Consider the following 20,528-nt stretch of genomic DNA (forward strand, 5'->3'; position numbering starts at 1 on the left):
GCTCCCCGACTCTGACACGAGCACCCCCTCGACTGCCTTCGCCGCCGCCACCTCTCCAACTCTCCACAGCTCCGTCCAACTGCCTTCTCCGACTCCTCTCTTGACTGGCTCTTCCCAACTCAACTCCGAACTGCAACTGCCGACTCAACTACGAGCGAATGCGGCTCTTTATAGCCCCCGTGGCTTCGCTCCTTCACCTTCGACCCTTTACCTCTGGCTGGCTCCCCATTGGACAGAGGAAAAGTGGGCGTGAATGCTTTTTGATCCATGAATCTGCATATAGCGATATTACTCCGACGCACCTGGAGGCGGGGCCAAATCGCCCCATGCTCGCTGATAGGACGGAACAGAAGTGGGCGTGAGTCGTTTTTGATCCGATTTCTTCGGAAAGGCTGGTGTTTCTGCACCCGCTGCTCGGTGCGCGCCCTGCACGAGTCCAGTATCGGTGCCCACAAGCGGCGCGGGAATGACGGTGATGCGATGGTTGCGAGGGCGAGTTGTGACGGTAAAGGTCGTGGCTGTTGTTGTGAAGCGGCGTTGCGGTTGGTGGTTGTTGTGTGATGGCTGTTGAGACGTGTTTGGTGGTGGTTGTGATGGTAGTAATGGCGGCTGGTCCAAAATAAAGATAGTAAAAGAAAAACGGCTATCTGGAGGGGTCGCAGCCCGAATGAATGTCATTTATTCCCTCGAAACAACGGGTTTGGTCCTAACTACACATATACTTACAGAGATATCTCACCTAAGGGACCTGAATGGTGGTTTGCGAAATTCGTCAACCACAACACTACCCCCTCCCCTTTTTACAGACTCGTCCCGAGTCGTCAAATTTTCGTGTGCCATCATGTGTAGTTCTCCCCTCGTACATTTTACCGACGGATCCCTGAGTGCGACATTCATGGTATTCGTGTCCCCAAAATAAATAACCTGAGGGCTGAGTAACTACCTAAACAAACTCACTCACACGGACGACTTAAATAAAATTGCCGGCGTTAAGACAGACATGCCGGGGGCGCACTCATATGTACAGTACATCTTAACCTTAACTTACAAATTTTACACTAAATCATGGCCCAGGATCAATGAACTCTGCAAAAAGAAAGCAGTTAGCATAGAGCCAGGCTGCTCGCATGCAGTCTCTGGCTCAAACAATGCAGGTGACAGGGAACGTGGCCGGCTGCTCACTCGCAGTCCAAGGCCTTCCCTTTTGAACTGAACGCAGTGAACCACAACGGTGCATGGGCTGCACAAACACAGTCTCCGTGCCAGCTCAAGTGGCACACGCAATGAGCACAACGAATGGATGGATGAATGGATGCACGCAAACACGGTGCACGGGCCGCCACTGCAGGCCCTGTTGTAGATGCCAACAGGGCAGTTCTCACAGCTTGCAAACTGTTGCTTTCTGATCCTGGCGCACATGGCAATGAGCAGGGGGGGGGGCAAAGCAAAAATTGAACGGGGCTGGTGAACAGGGGCAGTGGGCATGGCATGGCAAAGGTGATCAGGCAAACACAGCCTGCAGAACAAGGCCGCTGCAGGCAAACACAGCCGGCAGATGAACTGGCCGGCACAGGCCTTGCAGAAAACAGCTGCAGACGATCCGGCCGGCACAGGCCTTGCAGCAAAACAACAGCTGCCGATGAAGTGGGCCGGCCTTTGCCTTGCAGCAATGCAGCCAGCAGATGAAGCTGGCCAGCCTTTTCCGTTCAGTGGAGGTTGGTGGAGGGAGTGCGGTGGTGCTGGCCACTCGGAAGGCGGGCTCGGACCTACCCTACGGTCTCCCTCCCAACCTATCGCCTTTGCCTGTCATTGTGTATACCCACTCCCTTAATTTGTCAAACCCCAATTTAGCCCCAACTTATTTTTTTTATTTTTACTTCCCCACTATAAATCGTCCCCTAACCCCCTGTTCTGTCCTTGTTCGGCTAACCTATCCTGTCACCAAGCCTACTCCCAACCCCTACGTTCCCTTCCCGGAGGGGAATAAGGGAGAGCTAACGTCCTGTGTCGAGGCCCAACGAAGCCTCAGGATGGCCTCTCCAGACTTCAGCGATCTATAACTAAAGTGGGTCCAGCGGCCCACAACGAGAGCGAGGGGATGGATGGTGCGGAGGGGTACACTTCCTATCTACCCTAACCATTTAACTGTTAAACTACCCCGGGGCTTTCAACAAGCGCCTCTCGCTTAAACTATTGGTTCTATAAACCCAGATTCCCGTCGCCTGTGTTGGTGTCCTCACAATTTCGGGCCTCGCCCCACAATTTTCTCTCCGTGCCCTCACACGGTCTCATGGCTGGGACACGTGGCTCCCTTTGGCAGGCACGACCCTCTGCCGAATCTCCCGCTATGGCACCCCCGGGCACTACACCGCCTCCGAGCCTACCAGCTCCCTAAACACCGGGGAGTGCCCCCCATGGCACCTCCCCTGAAATGCACACGTGGCAGGCTGGCTTCCCAGGCCCCTTTCCGAGGGTCACCCGTGCCCACAACACTGCCCACGCGGCTAATGGCGCCCCGGGCCCCCGCACCAAGCAGGCGCACCCGTGCCCACTACGCTATCCCGGCCCCCCATGGGCCCTTGGCCTACCACGGCCGACTAGCCTGGTGCCCGGGGTACCCACTCAGCGATACTCACCTTTCGCAGCCACGCTCCCAGCCCGTCAACAGGGCTCCTGCACCCCTCCAAACGGGTTTCGAGCCTACATTCACACCAACAGCAAAACGACTTCCATATTTGTTAATTTGACTAACCCACTAACTCAGTCTACACTGACCCCGGGGTCCCTTGGGCGGGAGTCACTCCTCCCCCCAATCACTCATCGCACCATGCAGTCCCCATTCGCTCCATACACACAGACCCGCTGGCCTCACTCACTCACCAAGCACATGCTTCCACTTCACTCACCAACTCTTCAACACACTCACCGCTGAACTCTGCCATCCTTCTAACTACCTCCCCTAACTAACTCGTGCTCCCACGTCGTCCCTTAAACCACAGCACGTTCCTTTTAACACTACGTAGCTAAACTATGTCCCCACTACACACTCACTGTCAGTCACTGTCTCCAAATAATCCCATTAATCAATTTCCCAACCTAAATCTCGCTACAATCCCTCTAACTAATCCATTCCACGGGCCCCATGAGGACTTACCCCTGCCCCATGGAGCCGGTCTAGCTATGCTAACCCTTCCCCCGAACTAGTTTCCATCCTGTGCCCTGGTAAGGGGGTCTTCCACCCCTTGCCCAGGAATCCTGTGCACCCGAAAGTGAGGCTTGCTTTTTCCTTTTTTCTTTTTCACATGCGCAGCACCAGCGCGGCAACTCACAGCTCGCGAACTTTGCACCTGCCCGTGATGTCATGCAGCTGCTCGTGTACCTCGTCCCTCCTTGGACGGTACTATCCGGCAGGGATACCCCTGCTGCCGGATTCCAACCCCACGTGCAGCCATGGCGTCACCGTGCGCATAAAAAAAAAACAAGCCCCACGTCTCGAGGGGTTCCCCACGCGAACACATGTGCTCTGCCCGTTGGAGCTTCACACACACGCCCGCGTGAAGAACCCGTCCGGTCCAAATCCGTAATCCTGCCTAAACTTTGTCCGTCCGCGGGATCGGCAAATCCACCGCGTGCGTTTCCGGACCGGGACTTCACTCTCGCAAGCGAGCACGTGGGGGCCTTGTGCGTTGCACAGCACGGACCTCGTGCTCAATGCTGGGTGAACCCGGCACGGTCCGCAAAACATCTACAGCCGCTACCCGGCTTTCGTTCCTCTATCGCAGTCTCCGTCTCCATTCAACACACGCATTCCTGCGTGTAACGACGCTCACACTCCACTCCATCACATTCACCCCGGGAGACGCGGCTGCATGTTCACACATGCCGACCGACATCTCCCTTACACATAGCGACCTTGCACACGCTGTCTCTCTCACACTCGGCCGCTCACTCACGCATGCCATTTCCCTCACCCTCCCCATACCACTCACACGTGGTGCTCCATTCATACTGGCCGTTTCACTCACGCATGCCGTTTCCCTCGCACACGTGGCTCCACTCACTCGCGGCCTTTCACTCACTCGTGCCATTTCCCTCACAGAAACCATACTACTCACACACGCTGGGGCACTCGCCCGCGGTGCCTCACTCATACTCTGTGCCTCACTCACACACGCGGGGGCACTCTTCCGCGGTGCCTCACTCATACACCGTGCCTCACTCACACACGCGGGGGCACTCATCCGCGGTGCCTCATCCACACACGGCGTGCTGGGAAGCACGCCCTTCTGCACACTTACCACCACACCACTCACACACGGGGTCGCTTCCACACACGGGGTCTTTGTCACCCACCCGGTCGCTCTCACACACGCCCTTGCACCCGCGCTATGCGTGCGTTGCAGCACGCATTTCGCCACACTCGTGAACACACACCTCGACACCACACACACCGGGACAACCACACTGGGGATTCGTGTCCCCACAAGGGTCTCCGGGGCCTCTATACCCCCCAAGCTCTCCGTGCACCTGACCACAGCACTCCTCCCCTCGACCTCGCAAAGCACGACCGAACCCACATGGTCGTGACTCGCCTCAAGGGGGCATACTCCCTCCCCTCGTTCCTGGAGGAGGCTATCCCGCTGCTCGCACCGGGTCCCTACACGCTCCGCGAGCTCAACCTCATCGTCCTCCACTACCTCTGTGTGTGTGTGTGCGTCTCTAACCCCGTCATTATCATGCAGTCTCTCCTCTATCGTTCCCATCTCCCGTGTCTCTGTACATTTATTCGTTTCTGTTGTCCCCTCGTGTCTATTAATCTCTGCTTCTTTCTGGCGTCTTTCCCTTATCTTTATGTAGGTCAACCTTGCTTTCTCCTTAAGTCGCTCCCGTCCTTCCCTGTTTTTCACTCCTTGCTCTTTCACGATCTCCGCGTACCTCATCCTTGCTTTCCGTCTTAATTCTTTTCTCTCCCTCGCAATTCCTTTCACCTCGTCTCTCATCTCCCTCGTGCACGTCTCCGTCACGCTACTCGCCCAATACGTCCCCCGAATTATTTTCTCCTTACCTGCCTCCACCGCGGGCCCGACAGCCGTTGCACATCCCTCCCAGCTCGTTCGCTCCCACACGTGGCGTCGCCATTTTGAGCTCCCTGGCCACTGCCTTCATGCCCGCCTGCAGGCTTTGGCCCATGTTCTGCATCTCACCCCGCAGCTCTTTCATTTCGAGTGCGTTTGTTTCCATTTTCGTTTTCATTTCGTTCATTTGCTTGTTCATGCCTTTTATTTCGTTTTTCATTTCATTTGTGTTTGTATCCATCCTCGCTGTCATTGCCGCCAGCATGGCGCAAAGCTGGGCCATGTCGGGTGCGCTTGGGTGAGCCGATTCGGCAAGAATCGGGAGGTTTTGGCGGAGGGCGGGAGGGGAGGTTTCATACACCGTGGCCGCCGCCGCACCTATTTCGGGCTCTGGGTTCAGTTGGGCGAGTTCGTGTTCCTGCACAACCAACATTTCCTGCACGGGGTTTTCATCCTGGACCATGGATTCTACATGACTACACATATACATTTCTAATACCCCCGGCTCCCGCTCGCCTTGAGACGCCATCTTATTTCTCGTAAAGGGTTAATTTAGCTCGCTCGTAATTTGGAGGGAATCTGGGGTCGCTCCTCTCACCCCTGGACCGATTCCCGTGAATTTAGCTGGAGACAGGAGAGCCCGTTTTCCCGTTCTCCGATACCAGTGCCGCGAGGAGGGCGATGAGTTTATATCCCACTCCTGACACCAGTGTTGCGGATTCGCGCCCGCCGGCGTGCGGACGGCCACGTAACTCGAATCGCGGCACGTCGCCCACCGGACGGACAATCCCGTCGTGACCCTCTCGGACTAACGCCGGGAACTAGTCACGGGTGGGCCTTTCGGCCTCACCACGATCGTGCCAATCGGCCCCCCGCGTGGGATAGGGTTGCTCGCCAAATTCGACCTACCTAAGTACCCACACGGAGGGTAGACCGGGCGATCGCACCTCGCCGCAGGTCGACTTCGGACACGGGCCACTTTAAGCGACCCGTTCCGTACTATCGGGATAACCGAGCGGTGTTATCGTCAACCTGGACGGTTCGATTAATTATCGGGCGTTTTAGCCCACGACCAACCCTTTGCGTGAAGCAAGATGGAGATTCAATGAAGGAAAAGACGAAGCGAAACGGGAAAAGAGTTCAACATAAAGCACATTTATTTCGCGATGAACGGAAAGCACACATATACAATTACACCAAAAGCAAATGTAAAAGAAGAAGAAACACACAATAATACACAAAAAGCAAATGTAAAAGCAAAACACAATGCAGATATACCACCGACTACCGAGCACACGGCAACACTTATACAGTTTTACTTCACAGACGGCGCCGACAACACATATACTCAAAGCAAAAGAAAAGGACCACCCTCAAGGATGATGGGGGCAGACGGGCCTGGGGCCGAGACCGCGTCGGGCCTACCCGTCTGATGAGCCGCAAAATGGCGGTGGCGCCCCGACTCCGTGGGCCTCGCGGACAGTGTCTGGAATGGGGTGGGAACGGGGCCCCCTTCTCGCACTATCTCAGCGCGGGGGGAAACAGGAGGGGGTTGTTGATGCTCGGGGGAAGAAGGATATCTCCCTGGCTCGGGTCCCGCGACGAGCGTCTCCACCACGACCTCGGTCGCGTTACCGGCCTCTCCTCTCCGCAGCTCCCCGACTCTGACACGAGCACCCCCTCGACTGCCTTCGCCGCCGCCACCTCTCCAACTCTCCACAGCTCCGTCCACAGGCCCTTTATAGCCCCCGTGGCTTCGCTCCTTCACCTTCGACCCTTTACCTCTGGCTGGCTCCCCATTGGACAGAGGAAAAGTGGGCGTGAATGCTTTTTGATCCATGAATCTGCATATAGCGATATTACTCCGACGCACCTGGAGGCGGGGCCAAATCGCCCCATGCTCGCTGATAGGACGGAACAGAAGTGGGCGTGAGTCGTTTTTGATCCGATTTCTTCGGAAAGGCTGGTGTTTCTGCACCCGCTGCTCGGTGCGCGCCCTGCACGAGTCCAGTATCGGTGCCCACAAGCGGCGCGGGAATGACGGTGATGCGATGGTTGCGAGGGCGAGTTGTGACGGTAAAGGTCGTGGCTGTTGTGAAGCGGCGTTGCGGTTGGTGGTTGTTGTGTGATGGCTGTTGAGACGTGGTTGGTGGTGGTTGTGATGGTAGTAATGGCGGCTGGTCCAAAATAAAGATAGTAAAAGAAAAACGGCTATCTGAAGGGGTCGCAGCCCCAATGAATGACATTTATTCCCTCGAAACAACGGGTTTGGGCCTAACTACACATATACTTACAGAGATATCTCACCTAAGGGACCTGAATGGTGGTTTGCGAATTTCGTCAACCACAACAATATATATATATATATATATATATATATATATATATATATATATATATATATATATATATATATATATATATATATATATATATATATATATATATATATATATATATATATATATATATTGACTGGCACTGACAAGGTTGGTTGTGAGATATGTGTTTGGCCCCATGGGTCTGGAAAAAGGAACCAGAACTGGACGAAGTTCTTTGACATCTGTTGATGTTGTGGACTTAGGGTGGCTGGTTCATGGTTTCAGATCAGTCGTCAGACCCCTTGACTCACCAACTGATATTAAAGATCGGTACCTTCCGTGTGACGTGGAAAGCTGACATTTTGCAGGTCGATGGACATTGAAGCCAGTACCGGGGGAAAAATCACAGAATCATCGGACAACATCCATAAATGAAACTACAACGGGCACTCGTAGAGCGCATACCTTCGCCGCAGCCACTAGTCACCTTTCTATTAAGTTGTCCACAACGCATCTCAATACAAATATGCATTTCGTGACCCCCATGACCTTTGACCCACAACCGCTACCTAGGGTGACAATAGTACTATACCTTGTGTCATTCCAGAAGATGGGGAATTGAACACTGAACAATTTGGAGTTAATTTGATGTAAATCGGAAACATATTAACCGTTTTCATCATGAAAAAATGATGTTGACCTTTTTCTGACCTTGACCTTTGATCCGATCGCTCCCAAAATCTAATCGATTTGTCCTCTCGTGATGCCAAACACATCCACAAAATTTCATGACAATCTGCGAAGTGGTTTTTGTGTAATGTTGTCCACAACGCTTCCCAATCAAAAACTCCATTTTCGTTACCCCCTTGACCTTTGACTTTCACAGACTAACTAGGGTTGCAAACACTATACCATACGCTATATCAGTGGATCGGGATTTGAATACTGAACATTTTGGACTTAATTTGATGTAACAATACCTTCATCAAACAAAGTTTCCGAAGGTAAATATGCATTTCAATAAAATAGACATTACCAAAGCTTTTTGACTTGTACTACTCAGGATAAAACTGCAAGCAGATGAAGAAGAAGCACCAAACTCTCATAAAGTTTTCAAAGTCATGTCCTCAACATTGATTGGTTTGGAGAAAGAAAGGACGGGATTACCTAATTGGTGGAAACGCAGAGCATCATGAATAATGAGTGGGTGGAAATGAACCTACAGAAATTAAACGGAAATAAACCATCATGAATAATCAATCGGTGCAGATGAATCATCAAGAACTGGTGGAAATGTAATCATAATTAGCTGAGGGCAAGTCGGTGGGGGGAGGAAGGCGAATATGTGTTGGTCATGATGGCTCAACGTTGAATGCAGTACCGCGTAGTCACTGCCCGGTTTCCCGCGCAGTGACTACACGGTTTCGATGATGCCAGGTCCAAAACGGATCATCTCTGGACTAAGCTAAGTACCAGAATAAAGGAGGGATTTTTCTGTTATTTTCCCTTTTCCCCTTGTCCGTTTTTGTAACTGTGTGTGGAGGTGCTTCGACTTTAGGCTTTCATTTACCTCACATTTTGTTATCACGTTTGATTTATTTCCTGATGAATATTTGATTTATCTCCATTGCAACTCTATTTATTAAAGATTGCTTGTGTCGGTCTATTCGTTGTGGGTTCAATATAAACCCTTTTCCTCCATCCGGGTGAACACGTCTGGCATGCCCTTGCCACCCTTCTGTTCCAGGAGCGCATTAATCTCCAAGGATCACGTGTTCGCCTCCAAGATGGAACTGTCTGGCTATCCATCTGGGTCAGTCTTAACCCTCTGTACAGGACAATATTACAGGGATTACAAGGAAAATTTTACACAGGAGGAGGCCATTCAGCCCATCATGCCTGCACCACACCAATACCAGATTTAATTAATCCGTCAATACCCCTTCTCTTTGTGTGCATCCTTTTAGCTGCTGCACTGGTACTCATTTCACTGACCTCGGAAGGATGACAGGCTGTCATAACTCAGCTCTAAATTATATAACTAAATATTATTAAGCTATGAAAGAGTAATCAAACATTTTCTATATGGTGGTGTAAAAGAACATGGTCTTAAATGGTGGTAAATGTTGTGTGATTGCCAATTACACTGGTTTACAAAACAAACAAAAAAATCTGATGCAAGCATGTGAATCGGTGTTTCTGACTAATTTTGATATGCTGAATTCAAATTTCTAAACAGTTTTGCTCTGTCACCTCTAGATTTTTTGCTTTCACGTATCCCATTTTTTTTTATTATAATGCATATATTTATACTTCGTGAAGCCCGCCTGCATACCCAAAAGGAGCCCAATGACCTTGAGGTCCCCACAGAGGCTCCACTGGTGCTGCTGGTACTTGACAGCTTCCAGAAGGAGCTCCATATTGTCATATGACTCCTTCAAATGAACTGAGTGGCCAATGGGAATGCTGGGGTATTTATTCCCATTGTGCAGGAGCACAGCCTTCAGACTTCGCAAGGAAGAGTCTATGAAAATATGCCAATCTGAGGGATTGTGTGGGAAGCCAAGGGAGGTGAACAGGCCAGAGACATCCGTGCAGTAGCACAACCTGTTTTCCATGTCGAAGAGTGAGGAGAGCTCCTTGTTCCGTGTCCTGAAACTGCAGATCCTTACATTTGCCTTGACCAGGTTCCACTGCTTCAGCCGGGATTCCAGGAGCTCTGACTGCTGCTTAGAGAGGTACAAAGGTCATTCAGGTCTTCCTGGGTGATCCAGTGGTGCTCACTGCCACTTGGTCCTGAATAAACAGACATTGTCTTCAGAAGAGACCGACTTGCCAGAATTCGCTTCTGAGGACATTTCCTCATCTGATAAAGGAAGAAGATCCTTATCTGCTGGGAGTCTAGGGACAGGGAGATCATCTGAGTGGAGAACAGGTCAGCACTAACCACCCTCTCTCACCACCAGTAAGCTACTGGCGTTCCCAGCCGCACAATGCACATGTTTGACCTACGCAGTTTTTTTTGATGAGGAAAATAGCGTCATCGGATTGCCAAAGTGTTAATTTGAGTTCAGCATCCCGAAATTAGTCGAAAACACCTATTTATTCAGTGTATTACTGAAATATTTTGATATTTTTGGGTCTCGGGCTATATGTATACATGTACGAACTTGTATACATGCATATCTCAAAAAGAGGAGGTGATGAGTGAAAATGGATTTCGTATTTGAAATCAGCACCCCAAAATTAGGTTAGAACAACTATTTTCATGCGTGCCTAATTTTTTTGTAAACCAGTGTTATTTATTAGCATTAATTGATGCTCTTTTGGTAAAATCTGACACACCTTCACCCCATACCCTCTCTGCAACACTGAAACAAAAGACCAGAGGCAGTTTCGCCCTCAGATATTATGGTCCATAATATGAAATATTACTGCAGAAAGAGGGCCATAATATGTACTGTGACGTCCACGGGACTTGAACAGTCCCGCCAACGTAGAATGAGCCGAAACGATGGAGGCAGTTTATTTATTTATAACCCAAACATGGCGGTTCTAATCGCTCTACCGCAAACGGGACGAGGAAGGTGGCACGAGTCACTTTTCACTGAGTTGATGATGTTTATTCGTTTTTATTATTACCAGAAATAACAAGACTCGGCAAGAAGAGGGATCCGGGGCGATTCGACGGGATGGTGTGGGATCGGGCTTGGGGAAAAACACAGACAATTCCAATGAATATACAGTTCTCAATCCCTCTAAGGCGCCAAGCACATACACACACACACACACACACACACACACACACACACACACACACACACACACACACACACACACACACACACACAAACACACACACACCGTAGCTATTTCTGGTGGTCAGGCTGGACCGTGGTGTGGACGCAACTGTCCCTGGATCGGCGCCGGACGAGCTGGCCTTGCTCTCGTCAGGGGGGCAGGAGAAACCGTGGTGCTGTCGACCTCCTGGTATTGGCCCAAGTCCGCTCACAGCCGCCAGGGAACCAGCTCCGGCGCCAAGCCGCGAGCAGGAGAGGGAGGCAGGTCCGCCCGCCGCCCGACCCCGCACTCCGAGTCAGCAGAACCCCAGAGCCAACCAAAGCGAAGCACGAGGCTCGGCAAGGCTCCCAGACACGATCAAGAACACGATCGATTCGGCACAACAACCAGGACGCTCTCTGCCGCCACAGCTTCCACACCAAAAAAACCACGATCTTTTGGTTGTAATCTTCTTCTGCCTTTTCGACCCCGAACAGAACCTTTTTATCCTTCGTCCTCGTCACTCCCAATCGAGCCGTTTATTGGCCCACCGCCATCGCCTTCCGCCAATCGTGATCACGGGGCGGAGCCATCCGCTGCACTGTCCTGTGACGTCACGGCCAGTCTTCAGAGAATACCAAAAAGGGTTTACGCAGACACACTTACCCTATCCCGTGTCCCTATCTAATTACGTGACATTTATCATTTCCCCCTTGAAGAAATGAACATTTACTAGACAACTTATCACCACTGAATTGCTACTTATTACATCGAGATCCTGGTAAACTCGAACAGCATGGCATACCTAATTAAACATCCTAATTACCCTTTGAATGCATACCCCCCCCCCCCTCAAACGTAACAGTACTAAAATCTTGATGCAAAGAAGAACTTACACTGTTCGTCGATTTTGATATTTAATTGTCTTCATTTCCATAATACAGAAACATAAATAAATTCGGGGGTTTTTCCCGAATTTCCAATACATGTTCAGCACAGGACTTGTACTCTGACTCAGAATACAAGTCGCTTGGACTCAGAATGCCAAGTACTCGGATCTGGAATGGAACTTGGACTCGGACCAGGTGGACTCAACTATAACACTGCTTGTAAGCCGTCATCACTGCTTTTTGCTCGCAGTTCTCATTATTGTTAATAACATGATTGCTACTATTATTTTTGCTATTCTCAACACTTTGTTTAACCTTGACTTTCATCTTCTTTCTTGCATTCTTTATTGAGTAACTATTATTGTTAAACTCTACATTGTACCACGGTGCTTCTTCCCTATTATGCTTGTGTAATCTATGAGTTCTATAATTTTCCTCGAAAGATAAGAATTACTGATTTCAAAATGATATGGAGGACAGCTGCGCCTCCCCCCCCAACCACCACCACCCCAGCTCCCACCCCCCACACCCTTGAAGTCTCATTTTTTTTCCTTGTCCACTCCCCACGACACACTCTTATCTTTTGCAATGCAACCACACACACCACCTGCTCTTAATCAAGGAATGGCACATATTCCTACCTCCAACCAGTCACTACCTTGGAAATGGTGTTAGTCAGAAACTCTGCTGTGAATATGGCTGCTGAACAACTTGGAATCTATTTCAATGCAAATTTCTAATAATCTAATTGCTAATTAATTTGTGTGTCATGATTTTTCGAAGAACTTATTGTTTTGAATTTGATACAAAAGCAATTGACTGTCAGAACTACATTTTCCTACCGTGTCTTGCTAACACTTTCTAATTTACCTTCATAATTCTAAACTATTTATTTTGTAATTATTATGTCACACAACGAATCATTCATAAGGACGAACAGGATAGCTCAGAAGTCCTGCACTTGAATTGCCTCCCTTAAGTTTGATTGGGAATCAAACCTAAGGGAGGCAATTACAAACTCAAAACTAAAGTCCAATTACAAACTCAAAACTAAAGTGAAGTCTAAGGCATGCCATCGCAAATCCCCATGCTTCCCACCGAAAGCATAGTTGAAAGATGGCATAAAGTTCCACCAGGAATAACCCAATATCAAATTTTGAGTTAAAAACATTTTTCACCATGTTTACCCCTCTGACCTTAAGTCCCCACCCCTGCGGTATGAACCGGGGGTAAAATCCCCCAAAATCGTTGCTTATTTCATGTGTACCCCAATGTTGATTGCATAAACAAAGTTTCATTCAAAAACGATATAAAATGTGCCTGTAATTATTTGACCTTTTTAACCTGCCCCAGAAGGTGGGGATAAAAATTATACTGCTGTCACTCCTTCCTGCCATGTGGTGATTATAACTTCCAGGTTTGCTGAATTTTTCCACATCTGGTTCGGAGTAGACAGTGTGACGGACAGACAGAGATGATTACTATATTCCCCCTTTAAAAAAAAGAAGACTGTGGGGATAAATATCCTTTGCAGGAAGGATGTTGCTTCAATGAGTACTGTGAACTTTGGATGTACATGTTAAGTTGGCTTCCTTGTCCTGTCTGGTGGCATTTGTTTATCGACATTTAAGATCTCATGGTAACAATGATGTTTATACATATTTTTTCAGAAAGTAAGTCATTGTGTGTCTTTTCTCTGGCCAAGTTGTAAGTTTCAGCTCTAATCTACAAAAGTACTTCATTCCCAGTATCTAATCAACAAAAGTATTCCATTCCCAGTGATTTTCTTTGAATGATATTCATATGTGTTTCCCTGAAAGTTAAACAAATCAAGAATTTAAACTGTATCACAGTTCTTGAAATCGTTTTCAAACTTTTTGTTTTTACGTATCAAAACCAGACAATGCCTCAATGCACACAGGATCCCGTAAACAAGCTGACTACAACCACATCATGCAGAAAACCACTGAGGAACAAAAGTGCGAAGGAGAAATGCATGGATTTGACTTGGTTTTCTCCAAATGCATGAATGTAAAGGTAAACCAAATTATAAAAACTGAGCAGTTTCACTAAAGGGCATTTTTCAGAAACAGAGAAAAGTTTTACAGTGAGACAGTTTGATAAATTCCATTAATTCATATGTTCCCAAACTCATTTATAAAAGTTTCATAAATTTTTAGAAAACTCCAACAGCATTGTTTCGTGTTATTTGTGATTAATGAGGCAAATTAATGATTAATGAGGCAAAAAACACTTTTTATAAAGTCAGAAAATGTTACATCATCAGCTTGGAGAACAAAGCCTGGTGTTGGCTTAATGGTTCGGGTAGTGGACTTGGGATTCTCGGGTCCTCAGTTCAAGTCCCGCTTAGCCATTGAATTAATAACAGGTGGGGTTGACTCAGCCTGTCATCCTTCTGAGGTCAGCAAAATGAGTACCAGCTTGCTGGGATGATTGAGCCATTGCAGTATCCTGTGTCGGAGTGGTGACCCATCCAGGATTGTGCCCAATAGCCCAGGAAACTGATTCGGCAGCATCAACGCTATGTACAAAGTATGGTCCCCATGAATGGATGGAATACTAGTATAGAAGATGAAAGAACACCTGAAGTTGATGGATGGATGGAACAACTGCTATAGAATATCAAAGAACACCTTAAGTTGTCACATAATGAAAACGCAGTGCATATTGTAATGGATTATCATGGATATAATACATGACTTTGGTAATGATGTTATCTTCCCCGGAATGTTTGGCGTGCATGCGCAGAAACACATGGCAACAATGGTCAACAGGGCAGGAACATATATTGTGCATGAGAGATCAGTATTCTTACCGATATGAGGTCCATCAAAAAGTAGCGGGACTGAGCCTGCTTTGTGCTTCACTTACACAACTTGAATAAACGGGTTGCGTCACAGTCTTTCGCAACATTCCAGCAATATATATGATTGGTGATGGTTGACTGCGCTCATTGTGTGATTTTTTTTTTAAGATTGTGCTTTACAAGTTGTCGAATCTGAGTCGTCACATGATGATTCGTGAGCAGAGAGCCAATCTGAAGTTTCTTGCCAAGCTTGGCAAAACACCTGCCGAATCCTTTGCAATGCTGCAGCAAGTCTATGGGGAAGAAACGATGTCACGTACATGTGCACTTGCATGGCACAAGAGGTTCAAAGAGGGATGGGAGGATGTTGAATATGATCCACGGTCTGGAAGACCTTCAATGAGCAGAACGGCGGACACCATCGAGCGTATGAAGCAGATGGTGCGCGCAGATCGTCGACTTACGGTGCGGATGATTGCTGAGGAACTTTCCTTCAACAAGGACACTGTCTGGAGCATCATCACTGAAAATCTCAATGCACAAGGTGTGCGCAAAGATGGTCCCCAAGCTGTTGGCCGAGGACCAGAAACAGCAAAGATTCACTGTCTGTCAAGACATTATCGAGAGCCTCGAGGACGATCCAGACCTGCTCGGGAGAGTCATTACTGGTGATGAATCGTGGATATTCGAATACGATCCCGAGATCAAACGTCAGAGTCGTCACTGGAAAAGTCCTGCATCACCAAGACCAAAGAATGCAAGGATGTCGAAGTCCAAGGTTAAGGTGATGCTCATCGTGGTTTTTGACATCAAAGGCATCATCCACTTGGAGTTTCTACCACAGGGTCAAACAGTCAATCAATAGGTGTACATGGAGATCCTCCGGCGGATCATGAGATCAGTCTGGTACAAGAGGAGGGATCTGTGGGAGAACAACGCCTGGGTGCTCCACCATGACAATGCCCCTGCTCACAGTGCCCTGAGAATCTGACTGTTTCTGGCGAAGAAGAACGTGCCATCTCTGGAGCAACCCCAGTATTCGCCAGACTTGTTCCCTTGTGATTTTTTTCCAATTCCCCAACCTCAAGGGGTTGATCAAGGGGACCCAATTTCCTGATGTGGAGGCCATCAAATGGGCCGTGACGACGGAGCTCCGGAGGATTCCAGAAGAAGCCTTCCGGGGGTGCATCGAAGCATGGAAGAAGAGGATGGACAAGTGTGTGAGACTGGAGGGAAACTATTTTGAAGGCGACAAGCTGTGATTTCAATTTATTTTTTGGAATAAACTTTCTGTGAAGTCAGTCCCATTACTTTTTAGATGGACCTTGTAATCTCATATATAAAGCTCTTTCTAACCACTGGCTGCTATTATAGATCAGTACCTTCTGGGTGATGTAGAGATCTGAAATTTTGTATGCCGACAGACATCAAAGATGATACACCAGAAAAAAATCACAGAACTGTTGAAAAGCTTCCGTAAATAATATTATAAATAAATTTTAAAAAATTCAGGTGTGAGGGACCAAAGACAATGAGGAAGAGTAGTAATTTTACATGCTGATGGACAGTGAAGCCGTTAACACCAAGAAAAATCACAGAACCGTCAGAGAGCATCCGTAAATATAAAAGATTCACACACACACACACACACACACACACACACACACACACACACACACACACACACACACACACACACACACACACACACACACACACACACACACACACACAACTACCAGTGAACCTGTTGGGTTCCCGTTGTGACAGCGGTTGATTAAAAAAAATCATTTCAAAAAAAATATAAAACGATACCTCCAGCGAACTAGACCGCTGAGGTTGTTTGCATTGATCAAATAATCCAGAAGAGTACTTGACCGAATCGTGAATTTATTTTTTAATAATTTTTTTTTGTTGCCCGATTTGAATGAAACTTGATATTTTGCGTCAATGTGAAAAAAAAAACAGAGAAAAGAAATCGAAGAAATTATTGTGCGTAATCTTCTAAACAATTTTATTTATTTATGAACATGGAAGTATTAGAACAAAATGGCGATGTCTATTTTATGCTGAAAATTAAATCGTTCTTTGTCTCCACTAAATGCTTGAGAATTTTAAATAAATGATTTCAAGAAAAAAAAGATTGCTCCAGCGAACTATACCGCTGAGGTTGTTTGCATTGATCAAGTTCTCCCTCAGAGTACTTGACTGAATCGGGAATTGATTTTTTAATAATTTTTTCTTTGCCCAATTTGAACGACACTTGATACTGCACACCGCAGGCGAATGGTGAGTCAGGTGGGCTGAAAATTTTTGCGCTATCTTGTACTGTTTTGGCTGTATTTCGGGAACATACATACATACATACATATATACAAGATGAGTTTTAGTAATATATATATATATATATATATATATATATATATATATATATATATATATATATATATATATATATATATATATATATATATATATATATATATATATATATACATGAAAAAATTAAAATAAATAAATGAAAAATCAAATGCATGGGAGCGACCCAAGAAAATGGGGAAGCATGGTTCGTATGCTCACACAATGTGTCAGCATACTCCACTAATAGCTCACAAAGCTTCTAAAAGATGATGAAAACACTTGGGAAAGTACCTAATATAAATAGTTGTGCCTCTGCACAACAAAAGATTTGGAGAACTTTCTGATTCAATCACCCAAAAAGTTGATATCTTGCAGGCTGTACTGCAAAAACTACTGACGATGTGGGCCCGTGCAAGGCCTGTTGACCAGTGCATTCCACCTGAACTCCCTGATTATCCCAATCAGTGAGTAGACTTTGAACCTTGCAGGATTACCTTGTGTGAACATGCCAGGCTTGGTGATTTTTTTAATGGACTTTTGTAATTGGAAAGACATAATTCCAAACATCCAGGCAGGCTTCCCCAAATGAGACACTGTATCTGATTTGGGTGATTCTTAACACTGATAAGGAACTCGTATCTGAAGTTTGTGAATGCACAGGACGAGGGTGAGAATGTTGATTCTGAAGCGTCTCCCCCAATATAACTTGAATAGGAGGGAGACTTTCCCTTCCACACCTCAGAAGTAAATCCTTACACCCACAGCCCCTTCCCCCTTCCCCATAGATCAATTTTATTGTCTCTTTCACCTTTTCATCCCGAGTTCATATTTTGTTGTATTCTCATCACACCATTATCTCTTTCTCATGTTCTTCCAATTAATTAATTGTAATCATATATTGCACACCACTCCTTCCCAATTACATATCCAGACGATGCATGATGCCATCGACAGGCACTGATGGAAGGGAGTACTCAGTTTTTACTCCGTTTGTTTGTTTGTTTTCTTGGTTGTTTGTTACTTGGCAAAAAAAAAAATAGATTTTTTTGAAAAGTATGTTGATCGCCTCCATTTCTTTGTGTGTTTGTACGTTTGTTACTTGACAAAAATATATATATTTTTTTGACAAGTGTGTCGATCACCTCCGTTTGTTTGTTTGTTTGTGTATTTGTTTGTGTGTTTGTCTGTTTGCCTCCAGCCCAAACCGCTTGACCGATTATTCTGAAATCTTCCGAGATTAATGTTACCGAACCTGCGACGGTTCCGCATTGAAGTTTCGTAAAATTAGGTCACACAAAACGTTCTACAAAGGCCAACAGTCCAATTTGAGCCAAATTTTTAAAAATCCTCAAATTTCATCTGATTGACTTAAAATTTAAACATGATTTGCACATCAGGTGATTGAATTCAACCACCCATTTGTTTTGAGGTTATCATTGGTCAAAAGGTCTACATAGGCCGTAAGGTCAACTCAAAATAGGCCAAATTTTTATATAATTTCTAAAATTGTCAATTTTCATCCGATTGACTTTAAATTTGAAGACCATTTGCATATCAAGTCGCTGAATTCAAACACCTATTAATTTTGAGGTCAACGTAGGCCAGTTTCTAAAATCCTCAATTTTCATCCAATTGACTTGAAATCTGAAGAGCATTTGCATATCAGGTCAACAAATTCAACCACCTATTCATTTTCAAGTAAACATAGGCCAAAAGGTCAAAATAGGCAAAAAGGCCAATTTGGGCCAAATTTTCGAAAATCCTCAATTTTCCTCAGATTGACCTGAAATTTTAAGAGCATTTTCATATCAGGTCTCTGAATTCAACTTCCATTTAATTTAAAGGTCAAAAGGTCAATACAGAGGAATTTCTAAAATTGATAGAAAGGGCCAAAAACAAAACATATCACGATATCTCAAAAAGTTGTGGATGAGTTATGACAAAACAAGGTGGATGAGTTGAATAGGTGAAAAGAACAAGCGGATTGGATTTTGCTTCGGATTCAGCCCATCAGTGGGATACAAAATGTGAACTGTTCCACCTGACAGAGGTATGTGCTTTATTGAGTGCCATTCCACTTTGTGCTGTTTTGCCAAGTTGTCACTCTACGAGTGATTTTTGGGTCACCAAAATAGGTGACCCTTATTGTTGGGTCGCCGAAAGAGGTGACAATTATTGTCAGTATTTCTGTCTGTTTGTTTGGATGTTTTTTAGAGGTTTGTTCGTTTGTCATTAGCATAATTGGTAGTAAATGTGGGCCAATTTTGACCAAACTCAGATGGTAGGTACACCTTATGACCTAGTGCTTTGGAAATTGTGATGGTTGCTTGGGACGCTTTGGTTCCCGAGCAACAGCCGAAAAACCTTCAAAATCGGTACCGTTCACACGAAATCAATTCCGAAAGCCATTATCCCACGTTGGCTTATTAAATTTGGCAGGCATTATCTACAGGTGATGCTCTACCAAACATATTCCTGTTTTTGTGATATATGGAATAGTTTACCCGCAGCGCCCCCTACAAATGGGGTATACCTGAAAATTGGCGAAAATTGAAGGTCCCTAGCGACCAGTTGAGTGCATCGATCCGAATGAAACTTTGCAGTTTCATAACGTGCAATGAGTGCTACAACTTTGCCTCAGGACATATTGACTGATATTGCTTAGCTCAGAGGACAAAGGTCAATTAGTGCAAAAATCGATAATATGCAAGAGCTGGTGGTGCTTTCGCGCCAAATGCTACTCCTCCTAGGGTTGTCATCAGATGGTCATGAAAATTCACACTAATTATCTAGAATGCATTGTGCACAAATGATCGAGCCAGATTTTCGATTTATATCTTTGTTCACCCACAGCACCCCCTCAAACTTTGGGGATTTCCGATATCAAACCGCATTTTTCGGTACTTTTCATTCAAATTGATACCGAGTAGTTATCATTCGATTGAACTCGATGAGATTTAATATGCATAATCTTAAGGTGATTCTCTCTCCGCTATTTAACATCCATTTTGTTCTATATCTTATAGTTTCCAAATGGTAACCCTCTCAACTTGGGTGTCTGAGGGCCTTTGAGCATTCCCGTTGAAAATTCAAAGTACACCAGCTCCAAGACGGTTGAACCGAATAAAATGAATCTTTACATGCTTATAGACCATAATGAGTACTAAAACTTTGCTCATTTGCGTAATGACCTATCTCGAGTAAGTCAGGGGTCAAAGGTCATGTCAGGTAAGTAAGTCAGGGGTCAAATGAGTAAGTGGACGAATAAGTGCAT

The 20,528-nt window shown here is 46.3% G+C and overlaps 1 protein-coding gene across 2 annotated transcripts in view; it reads left to right on the forward strand.

The window, feature by feature from the left end:
* The window catches only part of LOC147022703 (uncharacterized), a 156,279-nt gene that overhangs the window by 61,908 nt on the left and 73,843 nt on the right, over nt 1-20,528 (forward strand). The window contains exon 6 of one of the 2 annotated variants that reach the window (XM_085887484.1): nt 13,967-14,103. In XM_085887484.1, coding sequence (XP_085743610.1) covers nt 13,967-14,103 — 137 coding nt within the window. The remainder of the gene's footprint in view (nt 1-13,966; nt 14,104-20,528) is intronic. The other variant, XM_085887485.1, reaches the window with a different exon arrangement.

Source organism: Eptatretus burgeri, chromosome 7 (assembly GCF_056783735.1).
Source record: "Eptatretus burgeri isolate ZD-2024b chromosome 7, Ebu_testis_v1, whole genome shotgun sequence".
NCBI classification, from domain to species: Eukaryota; Metazoa; Chordata; class Myxini; order Myxiniformes; family Myxinidae; genus Eptatretus; species Eptatretus burgeri.